This window comes from Drosophila sechellia, chromosome 2R (assembly GCF_004382195.2).
Source record: "Drosophila sechellia strain sech25 chromosome 2R, ASM438219v1, whole genome shotgun sequence".
NCBI classification, from domain to species: Eukaryota; Metazoa; Arthropoda; class Insecta; order Diptera; family Drosophilidae; genus Drosophila; species Drosophila sechellia.
Window position 1 is genome coordinate 3,037,313 of NC_045950.1, and position 17,929 is coordinate 3,055,241.

At 46.5% G+C, this 17,929-nt stretch overlaps 5 protein-coding genes across 12 annotated transcripts; 3 read left to right on the plus strand and 2 right to left on the minus strand.

Annotated features, from left to right (window-relative positions):
- The first annotated feature begins 898 nt into the window (after positions 1-898).
- On the plus strand, positions 899-5,183 carry LOC6607886 (putative homeodomain transcription factor). Its single transcript, XM_002032604.2, has 8 exons — positions 899-1,148; positions 1,739-1,803; positions 1,875-2,014; positions 2,071-2,578; positions 2,629-3,563; positions 3,623-3,801; positions 3,862-4,218; positions 4,277-5,183. The coding sequence occupies exons 2-8, from the start codon at positions 1,778-1,780 to the stop codon at positions 4,760-4,762; spliced, it is 2,631 nt and encodes an 876-aa protein (XP_002032640.1). The 5' UTR covers positions 899-1,148; positions 1,739-1,777; the 3' UTR covers positions 4,763-5,183.
- A 214-nt stretch (positions 5,184-5,397) lies between these two features.
- On the plus strand, positions 5,398-7,990 carry LOC6607887 (probable methylcrotonoyl-CoA carboxylase beta chain, mitochondrial). 2 transcript variants are annotated; one of them, XM_002032605.2, is made up of 4 exons: positions 5,398-5,611; positions 5,670-5,923; positions 6,228-7,108; positions 7,165-7,990. In XM_002032605.2, the coding sequence occupies exons 1-4, from the start codon at positions 5,486-5,488 to the stop codon at positions 7,638-7,640; spliced, it is 1,737 nt and encodes a 578-aa protein (XP_002032641.1). In that variant the 5' UTR covers positions 5,398-5,485; the 3' UTR covers positions 7,641-7,990. The 2 variants fall into 2 exon arrangements, with proteins under 2 accessions (XP_002032641.1, XP_032571655.1); XM_032715764.1 differs by lacking the exons at positions 5,398-5,611; positions 5,670-5,923 and adding an exon at positions 6,113-6,162.
- Positions 7,991-8,178: 188 nt separating this feature from the next.
- Positions 8,179-14,988, plus strand: LOC6607888 (microtubule-associated protein RP/EB family member 1). Of its 7 annotated transcripts, none has more exons than XM_032715766.1 (8): positions 8,179-8,341; positions 11,553-11,705; positions 11,764-11,909; positions 12,150-12,426; positions 13,652-13,794; positions 13,849-13,931; positions 13,995-14,076; positions 14,135-14,988. In XM_032715766.1, the coding sequence occupies exons 2-8, from the start codon at positions 11,585-11,587 to the stop codon at positions 14,183-14,185; spliced, it is 903 nt and encodes a 300-aa protein (XP_032571657.1). In that variant the 5' UTR covers positions 8,179-8,341; positions 11,553-11,584; the 3' UTR covers positions 14,186-14,988. The 7 variants fall into 7 exon arrangements, with proteins under 7 accessions (XP_032571657.1, XP_032571659.1, XP_032571658.1 ...); XM_032715768.1 differs by having other exon boundaries at positions 13,995-14,067; XM_032715767.1 differs by having other exon boundaries at positions 13,655-13,794.
- A 280-nt stretch (positions 14,989-15,268) lies between these two features.
- LOC6607889 (CDGSH iron-sulfur domain-containing protein 3, mitochondrial) lies at positions 15,269-16,009 on the minus strand. The gene is made up of 4 exons (XM_002032607.2): positions 15,898-16,009; positions 15,693-15,837; positions 15,523-15,616; positions 15,269-15,461 (listed from the first exon to the last, which is right to left on the minus strand). The coding sequence occupies exons 1-4, from the start codon at positions 15,943-15,945 to the stop codon at positions 15,338-15,340; spliced, it is 411 nt and encodes a 136-aa protein (XP_002032643.1). The 5' UTR covers positions 15,946-16,009; the 3' UTR covers positions 15,269-15,337.
- Positions 16,010-16,564: 555 nt separating this feature from the next.
- On the minus strand, positions 16,565-17,883 carry LOC6607890 (aldo-keto reductase family 1 member B1). Its single transcript, XM_032715765.1, has one exon. The coding sequence runs from the start codon at positions 17,729-17,731 to the stop codon at positions 16,796-16,798; it is 936 nt and encodes a 311-aa protein (XP_032571656.1). The 5' UTR covers positions 17,732-17,883; the 3' UTR covers positions 16,565-16,795.
- Positions 17,884-17,929: the final 46 nt, after the last annotated feature.

The following is a 17,929-nucleotide window of genomic DNA, read 5'->3' on the forward strand; positions in this document are numbered from 1 at the left end:
ATTTTGTATTTTCCACTTTGGCGTTAGTAAGACACATATAAAAATGTGTTTCGAGCTAACATATTGTCAATGTTCGGTTTAATCTAAAATGAAAAGGATTTCACTTTTCTAAGAGACATTACGTGACATTGTACGTGAATCCGTGAATGCTTTTTCTTAACATTGTAGGTTTTATAGTTCCGAAAATCTCAGCGTTTACAGAGATAGGATGTCAGAAACCTCTTTACGAATAAAAGTACATTATAGGGTCGGAAACGTTTCCTTCTAGCAAATCTACCTTATTGTGAAATAAATAAGCCTTATCCAAAACTTTTGGTCAAAAGAAACATGCAAGATGAGACGGGATTTATAAGTGGTTTTCTGTCCTTATTACCTTTATTTGTATTGATTACAAGAATGCTCAAATTCTAAAGATCGCCATCTAAACCTGGTCCACCTAATGAAGACACCGTATTGGCGGATCTCAAGGAAGCGGTTTGCTACTTCTCCCGGTTATTAACTACAAACTTTGTTAAGGTCAAATTACCAACGCGCATTATTTTGAGTTCATTTCTGCAACACACGCAAAAATGAAAGTCTTGGTATCAGCATATCCTGTTTAAATGCTATTTCGGTTTATTCAATATTTTACAATAAAGCAAGTGACAAACCAGAAAATTTCTAATCAATTCGGATATGTGCAACAAAATCCAGTGATGTAGATGACCTTTTTTCCGGAAACTTAATAATTTGCGGGACAAATTAACAAAATTAACAAAAAAGCTTATTTTGGGCTTTCAAACAAACAACATGACCGCCATTTGGATTTGAATAGCTATCGATAGGTGCCGTCGGCCAGCTGACAATCCATCCACTGCCTATCGATGATATTCAGCTGAGCAAAATTTACGTATTTGTGAGAGCACTCACTTTAGTTTTTCGTTAGGAACGGGACGTTTGTTCTGTTGCGCACCAAATCTTTTCGGACTCAATGCAAATGCAAACGCTTTTGCGGCGTGTGTAGTGCATTCAAAATTACCAGATACCCGACGGGATCCAAAATTCCCAGAGCAGTGGCCCAGGAATTTATGAGACCAGCAGTCAGCGGACACGGAAGAAACTCGCGCCTGGGTGGACAAATATCGATCTGTGACGCGGTTTAAACCAAGGTAAAACCGCCATCCATGAATAAAAACAGCTCTTCCCACGGGTGCTTCCGCCATGGGGCCACGGTGCGGGTGCTGTGGCCAATTCACCTTGAACCCAGCATTGCAGAAGGGGCCGCATACCAAGTCCAATTCCCTGCGCTTGTGTGTATACCTGCGCCCCTTCCGCATGTGTGTGCATAAACATTGCCGCCCACCCGCCCGATAAACAGCTGTTAGACCGATTGCCGTCCGCTTCCCTAGGGTTTCAAGGCGGTCTAGGCGGAAAAGAGGAAGACACTGGGGCACTTCTTATCGCGCTATGTGCGTAGGCTTGACGGGGGCGGGCCCGTGTTTGTGGCAAGGCGAAGGTGAAAGTCATCAGCTGATATCGGCCAGTCGCCTGCTAAACCTGTTATGCAGAGCAGCTGTTCGACGCCAACTACATATGTGGGGCAAAATCCCAGCCGCGAACTCACGGAGTGGGTTTTGTGGGGCTTACTCCCCAGTTATATCCGGATAGCGGGCAACTCGCTATCGCAGGCCGATGTAAATTAGAGGCTTTCGCGCTGCAGATGTAAGGCCTAATTGAAGATTTCTTTGTTCGTTCGCAGGCTGCACGACACTTCAAAGGCTTTTATGTGATTATTACTATGAAATTGGATGAAATAGTTGCATGGTAAGCGAACAATGCTTCATTACTCTCTCCCTCTCCGGACTATCAAATTATCCGCTGTTGAATTTTTGTAGGTACCAGAAGAGAATCGGCACCTATGACAAGCAAGAATGGGAAAAGACCGTCGAGCAGAGGATCTTGGACGGCTTTAATAATGTCAATTTAAAAAACACTAAGCTGAAGACGGAGCTAATCGATGTGGACTTGGTGCGAGGTGTGTTTAACCTGACTGACCCCAAATAGTGCCCATAATTAAAACACATTTTTCAGGTTCCACGTTCCCTAAGGCCAAGCCCAAGCAGTCGCTACTCACCGTGATACGTCTGGCCATTCTGCGCTATGTCCTGCTGCCCCTCTATGCCCAGTGGTGGGTCAAGCAGACCACGCCAAACGCCTTCGGCTTCATCCTTGTCCTCTACCTCACACAGTTAACCAACTGGGCTATTTACGTGCTTCACAGCAGTCGCATAGTGCCCCTTGTCTATGAAAAGCCGCCAAATGGAACCCTGCTTGAGGCAGAGGCAGATAGAGATGTCTCCGATAAGGATGCAGATAAGGAGTCCGAGGAACATGCCGCCCTCCTCAGCGCCCTGCTTATTCCGTGTGCCCTAAGCCTGCTGATCAGTCTAATCCACTCACAGATTGTAGCCACTAACACCGCCTCGGGCATCTCTGGCGGGAGTAGCAAGAACAAGCTGCGTCGAATATCGGCAAGCTGCTTAAGTGACAAAGCCGCGACCAGGGAGAACCGGGTGCGACGCCGCAAGAAGTTTGTGCGGTAAGAACGAAGCTGTTTTGAGAACCAAATATTGAATTCCTTTTTTTTAGAGTTCGACAAGTGGAGGCTGACTTGTCCCAGGCCAGCAGTAACATTTCACTTCCAAGAAGAACCGCAACGAGCGCCATCGAAGTGCTTCCCAGACCGGTCACGCCCTTGCCTTCACCAAGCGTTACCTGTGCCACGGTGCCAGACCCCACCACGCCTACTACACCTTCGCCCTCTGTTATAAAGCGGAGCAGCAACGAGGAGACCTATTTGACAACGACTGCAATCAGCCCACTATCGCAACCGCTGGCAGCCACAGACGCATGCTACGATCTCAGCAGAAAGGCAGGGGGAGCTGCTCCCGAAAGCCCCAAAAAGCGCAACGTCAACTGGCACACGCCTATACAGATCTACGCAACCTACGAGCTGGGCGAAGAGCCTTGCTCGAGCAGAAAAGTTGCAGCAGAAAGTGCCGTGGCGGTCGGAGAAAGTGTGTGTTCCGTCAAGCCAGCCTACCAGACGCGCCGAAACATCGGGGAGGACGATGGCTTCGAGAGTCTGAATGGAAAGAGCTCTAGTGGAGAGGACAACAACCATTCGCCTTTGCCAAACGCGGTGGCTGTTGCGGCTCCACCAGTTCCTGTTCAGACCAATCAGTTGCGTCTGCGATTAAACACAGCAAACGCCGTGGCTGTTAGTGCTTCTCCAACCGAGAAGAAGTCGCGCGGCAATGAATCCTCAACGAGTTGCGCCGAATCGGATGAGTGCGATGATGCCGACATTATGTCCAGTCCTGCCTCGGGCTGTAACCAAGAGTGCACAACTTCTGCAACCGACTGGCTGGGGGTGACGACAAATAGCGAAGACTGCAGTTACACCTCTGATCTGGATCACTCTGACGGGGGCTTGAAGCACACGGCCTGTAGCGACGAAGATCCTGGAGAGCTGGATATCACCCCTACCACTATACTAAATCCACATAGCAGCCTGGACCGTAGTAAGTATTACCAATCAAATTGGCATCTTTGATCGCACTATAAAATTGAATTTATAAAGTTAGCTGCACCATTTGGGATCAGCGAGATGCCAAAAAGGCGCAGCTATCCGTGCTGGAGATAGCGTCTTGCATAATCGAACGCGTGGACTCAATGGGCGAGACCAACGACTACATCTACATAGGCGTGGTCTTCTCATTCATGCTCACATTGATTCCCATCTTCTGCCGTCTCTGCGAGGTATGTTGCCGAGAAGGTTTTCGGGAGGGAGCTTACTTATTACTGGTTAAATGCACTCAGGTCACACTCGGGAGCGATGCAGAGAAGGCCAGTGAGATTAGCTACTTCAACATGCCACAGCTGCTGTGGGAGAAGTCATCGGCATCGTTCTTCACCCTTCTGGGCTTTGCATTCGGCGACACCCAGTGGGAGCGCACGGTATTGGCTCTGGGCTTTGTCCAACGCCTTTGCCTGACCCTCATACTGTTCATTATATTCGCCGTTGCAGAGCGCACCTTCAAGCAACGCTTTCTTTACGCCAAACTCTTCTCCCACCTCACTTCGTCACGTAGGGCTCGAAAGTCAAATCTCCCTCACTTCCGTTTGAACAAGGTGCGTAACATCAAGACCTGGCTGAGCGTGAGGTCGTATTTGAAGGTAAATATACACATCAACGTATTTATCGATCAAAACCATTGATTTGCATTCGCCATAGAAACGCGGACCCCAGCGATCGGTGGATATCATCGTTTCCGCCGCATTCATAGTAACCCTCCTGTTGCTGGCCTTCCTCAGCGTCGAGTGGCTGAAGGATTCGGTTCATCTGCACACACACCTTACCTTGGAGGCCCTAATCTGGTCCATAACGATCGGAATCTTTCTGCTGCGCTTCATGACCCTAGGTCAGAAGATACAGCACAAGTACCGCAGTGTGTCGGTGCTGATTACGGAGCAAATTAACTTGTATCTGCAGATCGAGCAGAAGCCGAAGAAAAAGGACGAACTGATGGTGTCGAACAGCGTGCTCAAGCTGGCCGCCGATCTGCTAAAGGAACTCGAAACGCCATTCAAGATCTCTGGCCTCAGTGCCAATCCATATCTATTCACAACCATCAAGGTGGTCATCCTGTCGGCCCTATCGGGCGTGCTTAGCGAAGTTTTGGGCTTCAAGCTGAAGTTGCATAAAATCAAAATCAAGTAACCTATGCAAGGCGCAGACCCATCATATTTTTGTAGTACAACTTTTTCGAAACGCTTTAAGAGAAATCTAACACTACACTCTAAATTAGTTAAGTGAATAAATTTAAGCGAGCCAATGTTTATGCTTGTCAAGTGATTGTTTAGCTACGTTAACAAGCCCACTAACGACTGCGTAAACCAATATAAATTAGTATTTACCTACCTTCTAGAGCGACCTGCACAATCACAAATCACGTCTACGCAAATTGTGCAATACAATGAATCGCATGAAAGTTCTTAGAACTTTAAGCATAAAATCAGTGCACCTATTGTAGTTGGCTGTTCATTCTGTTACAGTCTCAAGTTCAATTCCTAAGGCGGTCTCAGCTAGAGTGTTGCAATTAATAAATGTTAGCAAACTATAATAAAAATCTCGTTTAAAATAATATGCTTTTTTTTACTGATATATACCAATTGGATGTTTATAGCTGTAAAAGCAACAAATGGGTTCTACCTTTTTCTTCATTGGGCAGAAATGTTAATCTTTCTAAAACTTATTCTTTTTCTTTCTGTGCAACACCGCTTATCCTCGTTTGCTCTTCGTAATCGATAGTTGACTCAATAGCGATCGACCAGCTGTTGCTGTTATCGTTATCAGTTCGGCCGCCCACAACTGACGTAACTTTCGCCTCCACTCGCGTGGTAATTTTCACATTTAGCTCCCTTAAAATCTCTCCCCCACAAAATGATCCGGCTTAATGGGCTGTTCAGGAGTTCCTCGAGAGTGCTGTGCAGTCAGGTGCGACTGCTCCACGTAGGAGACGCCAATGTTCTGCCTAGCGAGGTAGACAAGCAGTCCGCCGAGTACAAGGTGCATATAAACAGGCTGTATTTATGTTTACACACCAGCTAAGTCCAAGCTTTTCTAGGAAAATGCCAGCGAGATGGCCAGGTTGGTTGGAGATCTGCGGAACTTCACCAGCCAGGTGCTCAAGGGCGGCGGTCAAAAGGCCATCGAGCGACACACCTCGCGGGGAAAACTCTTGGCCAGGGAGCGCATCAACCTGCTCCTGGATAAAGGATCACCTTTCCTAGAACTCAGTGCTTTGGCCGGACACGAGTTATATGGCGAAGAGGTGGTCAACTCCGGGGGAATCGTCACCGGAGTGGGACGCGTTTGCGGGTAGGTTTTAAAAAATCCAAGTTGATCGATGTTCCACATCAAAACTTTTAGCGCTTGCATAGTATGTTACGTTAAAATTTAAATATCGGGATAACTAGCCTAGTCAATCTAGCCATGTTCGCCAGTCTGTCTGTTCGTATAAACGTAGAGATCTCCGGAACTATTTCAGCTTTATTGTGAGCCTAATACTGAAGGAACTCAACAATGGCGTTATATCTTATTTTAAAGGTGGAAAATAGGTATTCATACATGGTGTACGAAATCGTTTTAAATTATCACAAATAATAGGCAACTTTCATTATAGGACTGAGTGTTTGGTGGTGGCCAACGATGCCACTGTGAAGGGTGGAAGCTACTATCCCATTACCGTTAAGAAGCATTTGCGCGCTCAGGAGATTGCCCAAGAAAACCGCTTGCCCTGCATTTACCTTGTGGACTCGGGTGGCGCCAACCTACCGCGACAGGCGGAAGTCTTTCCAGACAAACTGCACTTCGGACGCATCTTCTACAACCAGGCAAATATGTCGGCCCAGGGAATTCCTCAGATCGCCGTAGTTATGGGCAGCTGCACGGCCGGAGGAGCTTACGTACCGGCAATGGCCGATGAGAGCATCATTGTTAAGAAGCAGGGAACCATCTTTCTTGCTGGGCCACCGCTGGTGAAGGCGGCCACTGGAGAGGAAGTGTCCGCAGAAGATCTGGGCGGAGCTGACTTGCACTGCAAGACTTCTGGAGTCACCGATCACTATGCCGTGGACGACGAACACGCCTTGTATCTGGCCCGCCAGATTGTGAGCAACTTAAACCTGCCCGCCACGAATTCGTACAACGATCAGCTGATGCACTCAAGTCAAGTGAATTTCCAGAGTGCTACTCCTCCGTCTGCCGTAGAAGAACCGCGCTACGACGCACAAGAGCTGTACGGCATCGTGGGTCCTAATCTTACCAAAAGCTTTGACGTTCGCGAGGTGATTGCGCGCATCGTCGACGGAAGCCGCTTTACGGAGTTCAAGAAGTTATATGGCGAGACCTTGGTGTGCGGATTCGCGAAGCTATATGGCCACACAGTAGGAATAGTCGGAAACAATGGAGTCCTTTTCTCGGAGAGCGCACTCAAAGGCGCCCACTTCATTCAGTTGTGCGCACAGCGCAAGATACCGCTTGTTTTCCTGCAAAACATTACTGGTGAGTTAATATGTGAAGTGACTTGATTGATTATATACTGATATCGATCTCTGTAGGTTTCATGGTGGGCCGCGATGCCGAGGCCAATGGTATTGCCAAAAACGGAGCTAAGATGGTAACGGCAGTGGCCTGCGCTAATGTGCCCAAGTTCACGGTGATAATCGGCGGATCCTACGGGGCGGGCAATTACGGCATGTGTGGTCGGGCCTATTCGCCTCGTTTCCTATACATGTGGCCAAATTCGCGCATCTCAGTGATGGGCGGAACTCAGGCAGCAAATGTTATGGCTCAGATCACCGAAGATCAACGCAAGCGAGCTGGCAAGGAGTTCAGCGAGGAAGAAGCCCAGAAGCTGAAGGCTCCAATTGTGGAAATGTTCGAGGCGGAGGGCTCGCCCTACTACAGTACAGCTCGTCTGTGGGACGACGGCATCATTGATCCGGCCAACACCCGTCAGATCCTGGGCCTTAGCCTGAAAGCAGCCTTGAACAACGTCGGTCAGGAGACCAAGTTTGGAGTCTTCCGCATGTAAATACAATTTGCATGCTGAAGAAATTTAATCGGAGCGCATTTACAGGCATTTAATGCCAGCCTTTATTTCGAAACTGTTGCATTTATTAGCGTTAAGACAATTGTTAACTGTGTAATGTACAACTGAGTGTTTATTAGGATTCATAGGCTTCAACGCCTATGAATTTAAATTTGCTAAAATATTTTATTTCCTGTGCAATAGAACAAATGTTGATGTCAAAAAGTTACAGCGATTGAACAAATACGGAAAACATAAAAATATTTAATGTATATAATGCATAACAAAACAATTGCTTTTAAACCAGTAAGATTGACACAACAGGGATTAAAAAAAACCGCCTATATAGTGTATACCACTGTTACACTTTTAGTGGTGCTCAATATATTGCAATATTATAAATACTTTTTCTGAACGTAACGTTTTGATGCTAAATTCCATGCTCTCGTACATTTATAAAGTAGTTTTCAAAAATAACAGTCGATATCGCTATATAGTGGACCGCGCACTATCGTTCATCTCTAGCGCTTATCGATAGCTCTCCATGCGGACCTGCGCTGGGCGGCCGATGCATCAGTGTACATCTTACATCCCTAGCGTTCGCTCGTTTAGCTGAAGACGGTTCGTAGAATTAGCATTTCTTGTTTAAAGCCAGGAATCATTTAGTTCTCCGTCGGCCCGAAGGATAACGACCAACTGATTAGGTGAGTTTATCACAGGATCCCAAGAATGACCAGTTGAATGGCCACTGCATCCACAGTGTGAGTGAGTCAGTGATTGTATCTCTCTCCGTGTACATATGTGTGAGTGTGTGTGCGGCTCCTCGACTTTTTCGCAAAAAAAGAAGAGAAGAAGAAATCGCAAACCTAGAAGTAGCGTCAGCAGAAAAGAAAGTTCATCGGTATGTGGCGATTTAAAATAACTCTGCCGAAAACTTCAAGTGCACACTTGGCCGAATAAATAGCTGTACATCGCGGAGCCTGCGTGCGCCTGTGTGCGTGCCTTTACGTGTGCGTGTGCATTGTATATTTAAATGTCGCCTGCTGCTGCTTCGCTTCCTCCTCCAAAAATAAAATTCCCTATCCTGGTTCCTTGCAAGTGTGAGTGACTGTCATCTCGGCGAGCGTGTGTGTGTGTGCGTGCGTTTGTTCTTGCCACAGCCGCAGAAAGAGGCCGCAAAAATTCCGGTGCAGTGTACATATATGGTGGAAGGTGCCCAACCCCTGCTACCCCGTTCCCGATGCTCGGGACGTCTGGAAAAGCGGGGAAACCATATTGCCTGAGTTTAAGCCACCGTTTCGATGACGTCATTCTTCTACGGCTTATCTGTCAAGCCCCCGCATTTCTTCAGATGTCGTGTGTGTGTGTGTGTGTGTGAGCTGTCCAGTTACCAACGATTCTCGGACTTGTTTTGTTTTCCTTTAGCTCAAGTTACTATTTTTATTGGCTTAATTGATATGGGCTCCGCCGACGCAGCTTTTTGGCCTTCCCGATGCTGCTCCGCTAGAATGCCGGTTTCTTTTCGGTTCCCACTCAAAAAGACTGGGAGCACTCACTCACAGTTTCGAGCGGATTTGGCTCATAGTATCGGAATGTTTATTTGTTGCTCAAACAGCTTATTGTTGTTGACACACTTCCGCTCTCAGCAGATTGGATCACACCTGGGGATGTGGACATGTGTTCATAACTATGGTTCAAATATGGAAGTCTCCCAAAGTGGGCTAGAAATGGAAAATCCCGGCTTGGCCACTAATTCCCTGCTTCGCTCCTCTTTTCTGTTTCCCTGGTTCTGCTTAATTAGTTCGCTTTCAACTTCCGCTGCAAGCACCCACACCCCCATACATCCACACTGACTTATCGACAGCCACAACAAACTACACTGGCAAAAAAAAAAAAAAAACGTCGGCTGGGTCATCCATTCCGCAATTTCTCGAATACAAATGTCACACATCAGCGGCTTACCAAGTAGGAATTTTGTGGATATAATGATCTCCGATGAGTTACCAAGCAAATGTCTCAATAACACTGTCATAGAAATTATGTGCCTCTCGAAATATAAATCTAAACTGTAACTCATCATTTGTTTTTCTTCATCTTGAGATGGAAATAAGCATTCGTATCAGTTGACTTTTATGCAATGAAGTTATTTAAAAAGTCACTGATTTAAGAGGGATTTGTCTGCACTTGTGTTTAAAATTTATTTAGTAGTTAGTTTTAAACTGCAAGTTTTATTTCAAATGTTAAGTTTTTACCATGAAAATTTTATTTTAAATATAATCTTTATTTTATAAAAAGCTCTACTTTGCAGAGACCTAAATGTATTATGATTTTTATGATTAATGACTAATGTTATTTATTTAGAGTTTACTGAATCATCGAATTTCAGTCTTATCCACTTATGGGAAAATAACAAACCAGACAGTCTAATACACGGCTGATAAAGATGCGACTAATATAGTTAGTGGTATGGGAAGTAGGTTAGTGCAGGGGAAATATGCAATTGGAATGCGTAGAAAACATTATTCCCCTGTGTAGTAATCCCAACTTGTATTTGGGGCACTGCTATTGTTGTGCCTTCTCTGGCGGGGCACTTAAATCAATAAACGAGCAGCAAATCGCTCCGCATTTGAATTGAAGTTCCGCCCTTTCGGGTCAATGCACCGTACACTCGCGCAGCGAAAAGGTGGAGAGTTGGAGTTTTACGGAAACACCGAAAGGCCCACGGCCGACGTGAGTCGGTGTATTTATAGGCCGGCTGCCAAATGCCGGCTAATTCTTTATCTCGCTGGCCCACGTCAGATGGCCCATGCCCATGCTCTATGTTCCTGCTGGCCAGGCTGACATTGATAATGCCAATGACGCGGTCCATGAGTAATCTCCATCTTCGCGTCGCAACGAAGCGGATCGCTGTCGCCGCATTGTAGTCGCGAACAGTCCAAGTTCATTGTTCGCCCGTTCCAGTATCCGCGGAGCATTTTCTTTCGTTTGATCGCCGTTTATACTCTCGTAAGTGTAGAGATGGGTCTGATGAGGATTTATCTCCTGAAGTTCGGAACTTACCGATATCCATATCTTGAACTTTGACGAAAGCAAAGATACTGCTTACATGTTAGGATAAGATTGTTTGGGGTCATGAAACGCAGTAAAAAAGCAGTGCATATGTTTGAATGCCACTCTGACACTCTTTGTCTTTACGAATAGTTATGAGTGATTTTAAATATGGAATTTGTCCAGTGTGCGTTTTTGGTCCCCGCATTACGTATATTTTGAAAAATAACAGGATGGCGACTAAGTGGTCAAAAAACAGGCCTTGAGAATGTTGCTTTTCAGTAGAGATTTCAGAGGTACAATAGTTTGTATAAGTCCTACCAGTTAGTCACAGAGCGTAAAACGAAGTAAAAGGAAAACGAAAGTAATTTGTACAGTTCGATTTCGTTTTGCAAATTGAGTTTTATCAAGAAAGGATAGTTTATCGTTATTCCAGCCAGAAGCACGTGGGATATACAGAGGTGGTAAGTGCATCGGGCAGATTGGTATGCTGAATCCGGGAAGTAAGGCAATTAGCTTTTGGTGTGGAAAGGCCTATTTGTGGTTCGGTCTGTTCGGTCCAGAGCCGCCAACCAGCCAAACTACTTTCGAGGAACAAATTCTGCAGATTGTGGAATGAGTGAGCAACGGTAACATGTCCAATAACAATCATTTGGCGTTCCCGGTTGCCGTTTGCTTTGCTGATGTCTATCGTGATCTTGATATTGAGCACGCACATGGGACACGCTTCAATGCACCCCGAGCCAAAACAATTATTAGCCGCCGCAATTAAGAGCCGTTCATGGCGCTAGCACTCCCACACGGACTGCATGTGGAGCCGCCACTGTGCAGTTACCAACTAACCAGCCTTTTGCATCTTCGTTTCAGTGCCGCTCAATAAACCTGTGGACACCACCAACATGGCTGTTAACGTCTACTCCACAAATGTGACGTCAGAGAATCTCTCTCGCCACGACATGCTAGCTTGGGTTAACGATTGCCTCCAGTCGCAATTCTCAAAAATCGAAGAGCTTTGCACAGGTAAGTGGGCTTCACTCGTTTAAAAAGTGCTGGGATCAACCTACGCTTCCACTTCTAGGTGCCGCTTACTGTCAGTTCATGGACATGCTGTTCCCCAATTCAGTGCCCGTAAAGCGTGTCAAATTTCGTACCAATCTGGAGCACGAGTACATACAGAACTTCAAGATATTGCAGGCGGGCTTCAAGAAGATGTCTGTGGATAAGGTACATATGCGCCCGCTCGCTTACATTACTTTTCTATTTTTCGAACCTTTATTTAATTTTGACACACAAGTCCACCCGATCCGAAGAATGTAGAGTGGACATGGGCACGGTACAGTGGAAGCGCTTAAAGCGTCGCTAAATGCACATGTCCACTGTACGAATAAACTCTTGTATGTTGTGACTAACTACGATTTCCGTTATAAATCAACTTCACGACTACGCAAACACCGACAACCACAGATCATTCCAGTTGATAAACTGATTAAGGGACGCTTTCAAGACAACTTTGAGTTCCTTCAATGGTTTAAAAAGTTCTTCGACGCCAATTACGACGGTCGCGAGTACGACCCCGTGTCTCAGCGGGGCGGAGTCAAGCTGGGCAATGGCAACGGACACGGAAGCAACGGAGGCAGTGGCGTGGGCAGCAGCAACAACGATCTCCATCTGATGCACCGGCGACCATTGCAGGCTCCAGCTGCTGGCGGACGAATGCCAGCACGGGTCATCGCTTCAACTGGTACGGTTCTGTCGAAGCCACGAACTCCGGTGTGGAAGAGCCATTTGCTTGCCATTTCATTTGAGTTGCGAAGCGAACGAACGTGAAGCACGCAGCGGAACCAGGCAAAACTGGGATGCCACACAACACCACACAAAACTTCACCAACCCCACTGGCCTTGAGCTGCTGGAGCACCAAGTACTACACAAAACGCACACACATTCAGTCGCATCAAAGCACAAAGCACACATGTCGGAGGATCTGTTGTTGTCCCACATCCAACCCACTAACTCCTCTTCATACCCGTACAGTGATGGGAAATACCCAATATTTGTATAGAACCGCGACTTGCACAATACTTTTGAACCCATATTACTTAATACTTAGGCAAATGTGGACGGATTTCCAACTGCAAACTTGTATATCGAGAATTCTGTATTCCAAGGTTAAACGCAAAAAATAGTTTAGATCTTATCTTTCGAAGTGGCTAAACCTGGGATCAATTTAACTGAAAATCCATCCCCATCATTGCAAAGTTATTATTTATACACATCTTTTTTATCTGGTGCTTTGGCTGGCCAAAGAGTTCTGTTTCCCAAATTCATACTGTATGTTTGTTTAATCTTTGTTCCCATTGCATTTGGATTCACCACACGCTCTCTCACCTGTTTGCATATCTCTCGCCCATTTTACTTTTAGATTATACCCATTGACAAATTAATCAAGGGTCGCTTCCAAGACAATTTCGAGTTTTTGCAATGGTTTAAAAAGTTCTTCGATGCCAATTACGATGGCAGGGATTATGATGCCAGCGCGGTGCGCGAGGGAGCCCCAATGGGCTTCGGATCGGGAGCGGTAAAGTCACTGCCCGGCACGGCGGCAAGCGGCGTGTCCAGCAGCTATCGACGTGGCCCATCGGCAACGACACGCCCAGCAATGACGTCTGCAGTGAAGCCCAGTATGTTGTTTTGGTTTGGTTCCCAGTTGTATCCTCCTATCGCTATCCCTTCTTTCATTATCGTAAGCACTATCCACATGGTCAGACAATTGTACATATCGCATGCCCAAGTCCATGTAGATGTTGTCGCAGTTAAGAAACTAAATGCACATCCTCCAAGTAAACACAAAAGCACGAATAGAAGACACAAGCTGTCTGTGCTTCACGTTTGTTGATTCCTTATGCTTCTATACATACCTCCGGCCTGGATGTTCGCATACTAAACCCGACCGTCTTGACCATTCCAGCAGTATCCAAGGTGCTGCCGCGCACGAACAACGCAGCCCCAGCGAGCAGGTTAAACGCCGGTGCCAACAGCACGGGCACGGTCAAGAAGAACGACGCGAGCAATTCAGTCAACAATCAGCAAATAGAAGAGATGTCTAACCAGGTGGGTCAAGATCAAGAAAATGAGAAAAAAACCGGTACTAATTTTATGGATCAGGTCATGGATATGCGCATAAACCTGGAGGGATTGGAAAAGGAGCGTGACTTTTACTTCTCCAAGTTGCGGGATATTGAAATTCTGTAAGTAATTAAATCAACAGGTTCAATTAAGAATGACATGCCTACTTGCTATTATGTTCCTAGTTGCCAAGAAGCCGATGACGCCGAGGCGCATCCGATCATACAAAAGATTTTGGACATCTTATATGCGACTGAGGTAGGACAAGTCTGTACTCTTTTTACCCGGCCCTGCAATCGCTTAGACTTATATTTTCTATTTGCAGGATGGTTTTGCGCCGCCTGACGATGCACCACCAGAGGACGAGGAGTATTAATTTGAAACGTGAAAGAAAACCCACTAAATTCATTTGCTGCATACATATTCAAAACATAAGTCAAGAAGCATGATGAAGGGGACAGAGTTTATTATTTAGACAGAAACCAAGAAGACGATAAGCAAAAACCGAGGAGAAAAATAAGAAGAGTGTTTGATTTTCTAAGACGAGGCTGGCAACAGAATCTTTGATACGAACGCGTAGTCGCTTAATAGATAGAGACGGGATTTTTTTTCGATTCAAAATTGTACCCACGAAAGTTTTGCTGCTGTTGCCGATGTGTGTGAACCATCAACCATTTCATATTTAAATTGTTTGTATATTAGCGGAATAAACGAACCAAATCTCGATATCTAATGGAAAGCACCAGCCTACCCTTTTCAAAATTAGTTTTTGAAAGGTTCACAGACTAGTGACTAAGAAAGTTTAGAATGCTCAGCTTGCAAATTTACTTCGAATTAGCTTAGCTCTTTGTATCACATGGTTAACATGGTTGATTTATATCCTATTAAGCACATTTATAATTTTTGTTTAAGTAAAACTTTTCACTAGCTGACTTTAGTCGTTTTGAGTGTTGTATGTAGTATATCACAAGAGCCGAGTTTGTCTAATCTGAAATTATGTTGAACAAACGGTATTGTGTACTTTCGATTTCTATTTTTAAATAATTGGCTTCATAACAAAATGATTGTATAAAATAAGTGATTTTTGCTCTCAATTTTTTAAGTTCTATATTTATGTGTAAAACAGGCAGAACTCGTTAAAAAGTTTGAATAAATGCGAACGTCCTTCTATTTTCTAAACACACCTTTTTGATTTCCGGCTTTCACATTACATCACTACGCACGGACAAGTTACTCCAAGCGGAAACTTTCACCCCTTCATTTCTCTTCTCTGATCATTGTAAATAATTTGTTAACACACCAATCACCACACCACTCACATGATAGTCAACCTGTGCTTTCGACAGACACAAGTAAATGTATGATTATGCTCACACACCACAACATCGAGGAGCGTCGGTGGGGTGTACCACCCACGCCACGATCTATAATCTAATTCTAGAATAAAAACATGTGTTGCTTGATTCAAAATTAATGCATTTCTCATTTTCGCACACGGGCAGGGCCCTACAATCAATCAATCCTAAATCTATTTGACGGCGCTCTGGATGTGTGGCTGCTTGTGGGTGCCGTCGCAGAAGGGTCTGTGGGTGGTCTGTTTGCAGTTGCAGAGCCAGTAGTCTCCCGACTTCTCCACCTTGAACCGTATGGGCCTGGAAAGCAAAGAGGTATTACTTCGTCGGAGAGCTCTGGTTCGAGCACCTATGTACATACCTCTGCTTGATCTTTAGGAACTCGTTCTTGTGCATTCCATCGCAGAGGGGCTGAGACTTGGACTTGCCGCACAGGCACCAGCTGTATGTTTTATCTGTTGGGATCGCGAGTTGTGGTTATGTAAATACTTGTTCTCTGCGCACCGGCAGGCTGCGATTTCTGAATAGTACCTTTGTCCAGGTGGATCTTGAAGGGGCGCTTGTCGAAGATAGCGCCGTTCTCCTTTTGCAGAACGGCCGTTTGCTTATCCTCGAGCAGGTTACTGGGAATTGTTTTGGACGAGTCCACCGGTTTTGCGCTGGAACTGTAGCGTGCCTGCATGGGAGTAATGCCTTGATATCAGTGGGTGATTTTTCTTGGCTGTGGGATGCCTACCTTGAGCAACCAGGATGCCCCTAGGTTGCGCCTTAGTATCATTGACATGCTAACGCTGATTTATTTTTGTTCTTTATTTAAGCTAATGATTGCAGTGTCGAAAGTATCGATATGTTGTCATCGGTGGTGATGGTGTCGCAAGGTCGTACCACTTCTTTTACCAAGTTAAAATGGGCTTATGGGGAGTATAGGGAGCTACTGCATTAATTTACATCTAAATTTGTACAGAATATGTCTTTTCTGGTAGCGAGAAAGAAAATAAATTAAAGATTTTCAAACTGGGCAGTGCTGCCAGACCGCCCAAGCTGAATGCACAGTGGTGCAAAACCTTTGTGCTGAATGTTATCGGCAGACACTCCTATCGATGCTCTATCTGCCGTTATCGCTGCCCAAGGTCGCCAATTTGAAATTTGATTTCACAATTCCAGAATCTGTTCAACTGATAAGCGGAGATATGATTCCGATGCGCCTGGAAATGTCTCTCCTCGTTTGTAGGTATTTTAGCGTCTATCGCAGACATTCATCTGAATGAAAGCTCGTTATGTGCCCCATACTTGACTCGGAATTCTGAGTTCCGACCGACGGGTGCACACGCCGAATTCTCGCAGATAACACGATTTATCAAGCGGCCCCGTTAGACAAACTGATTAGCCCGACCGTCCAGAGATCTTCTACGTAATATACTTTATTTTACAATACAAATACTACATATGCGGGGTGTCTTACGAACCTCTTCCAGTAAAATATAAAGGGAAATTAATGCATCGGTTTACCGGAAACCTCTTTAACTTTGAGTTAACAACTAAAACAAAACACCCCTCTTGGAATGCCACACTCGTTTCGTTTGCATTCCATGCCAATCCAATAACCGAGATTTCTGGGACACCCCTGAGCCTGTCTAGAACTCGTCGTGGAACGGGTAGTACTTATGTCCCGACATTCCCGAAAAAGGCACCGTGCGCTGCCCGGTGTGATACTGCTCCATGCCGGCGACATCCTCCGGACTCAGCTCGAAGTCGAAGACGCGGAAGTTCTCCTCGATGCGGGCCTTGTTAGACGACTTGGGCAGTGGCACCACGCCCAGCTGGACCAGATAACGCAGGCAGATCTGGGCCGTGGTGCGGCCGTACTTCTTGGCCAGATTCTGGGCATGCTCGTCGTAGAGGAAGGGCGGCCACTGCCGAGCGGGCTGGGGACGTGCCAGGGGGCAGTAGGCGCAGATGACCAGTCCGTGGCGCTTGGCATGCTCCCGGAGTTGTCGCTGCTGGAAGCCTGGGTGGCACTCCACCTGGTTCACCACCGGCCGAATGCGGCAGTTGGCTAGTACTCGCTCCGTCTGGGCAGCGTTGAAGTTGGACAGACCGATGCTGCGCGTCAGGCCCAGGTCCACCAGCTTCTCCATCTCGCGCCATGTGTCCAGGTAGTCCACGTCCGTCAGCTCCAGGGTTCCGTGCACGTTCCTGTCGTTGTGGAACTTCTGGCCCACCGGCATGTGTATCAGGTAGAGGTCCACGTACTCCAGACCCAGGTTCCTAAGGCTCAGGCGGCATGCGCGCTCCACCAGTGCAGGGTCGTGGTGGATTCCGCCCAGCTTGGTGGTCACAAAAACCTCCTCGCGAGTGACCACTCCCTCGGCGATCTTTTCGGAGATCGCCTGGCCCACCTCAGCCTCGTTCTCGTAGACGAAGGCGGTGTCCAGGTGCCGGTAGCCCACGTCGAGGGCGTGGCGCGTCGAGTGGTATGCGTCCGACTCGAAGGACTTCCAGGTGCCAAGGCCCAGAGTCGGCATCTCGCGCCCGTTGTTCAGCCGGATGGTGGGAGCCAGATTGGTCATCGTGTCGCTGGCGCTGATAATTAACGCTGTGTAAATTGGACGCTTCTAAGTCTAAACCAGTGCTACTACGCCTTTCTCGCGATCCAATCAATCTCTATCTGTTCCAGCTCGTCGAAAGCTTCGCGGACAACTGTTGGCCCGCTCAGCCGGTTTCGATGATTTTGTCACGGCGGCCGAGCAGCTGCTGTGTCATCCGGT

Excerpts from the sequence above, each read along its gene's own strand:
- LOC6607890 (XM_032715765.1), bottom strand. The coding sequence starts at position 17,731 with ATGACCAATCTGGCTCCCACCATCCGGCTGAACAACGGGCGCGAGATG.
- LOC6607889 (XM_002032607.2), bottom strand. The coding sequence starts at position 15,945 with ATGTCAATGATACTAAGGCGCAACCTAGGGGCATCCTGGTTGCTCAAG. Across the intron at positions 15,838-15,897 it reads GGGCATCCTGGTTGCTCAAG|GCACGCTACAGTTCCAGCGC; the intron begins GTAGGCATCCCA and ends ACTCCCATGCAG. Across the intron at positions 15,462-15,522 it reads TTCCTAAAGATCAAGCAGAG|GCCCATACGGTTCAAGGTGG; the intron begins GTATGTACATAG and ends TTTGCTTTCCAG.
- LOC6607888 (XM_032715766.1), top strand. The coding sequence starts at position 11,585 with ATGGCTGTTAACGTCTACTCCACAAATGTGACGTCAGAGAATCTCTCT. Across the intron at positions 11,706-11,763 it reads AATCGAAGAGCTTTGCACAG|GTGCCGCTTACTGTCAGTTC; the intron begins GTAAGTGGGCTT and ends TTCCACTTCTAG. Across the intron at positions 14,077-14,134 it reads ATGCGACTGAGGTAGGACAA|GATGGTTTTGCGCCGCCTGA; the intron begins GTCTGTACTCTT and ends TTCTATTTGCAG.
- LOC6607886 (XM_002032604.2), top strand. The coding sequence starts at position 1,778 with ATGAAATTGGATGAAATAGTTGCATG. Across the intron at positions 2,015-2,070 it reads CGATGTGGACTTGGTGCGAG|GTTCCACGTTCCCTAAGGCC; the intron begins GTGTGTTTAACC and ends CACATTTTTCAG. Across the intron at positions 2,579-2,628 it reads CGCCGCAAGAAGTTTGTGCG|AGTTCGACAAGTGGAGGCTG; the intron begins GTAAGAACGAAG and ends CCTTTTTTTTAG.
- LOC6607887 (XM_002032605.2), top strand. The coding sequence starts at position 5,486 with ATGATCCGGCTTAATGGGCTGTTCAGGAGTTCCTCGAGAGTGCTGTGC. Across the intron at positions 5,612-5,669 it reads AGCAGTCCGCCGAGTACAAG|GAAAATGCCAGCGAGATGGC; the intron begins GTGCATATAAAC and ends AAGCTTTTCTAG. Across the intron at positions 5,924-6,227 it reads GGAGTGGGACGCGTTTGCGG|GACTGAGTGTTTGGTGGTGG; the intron begins GTAGGTTTTAAA and ends CTTTCATTATAG.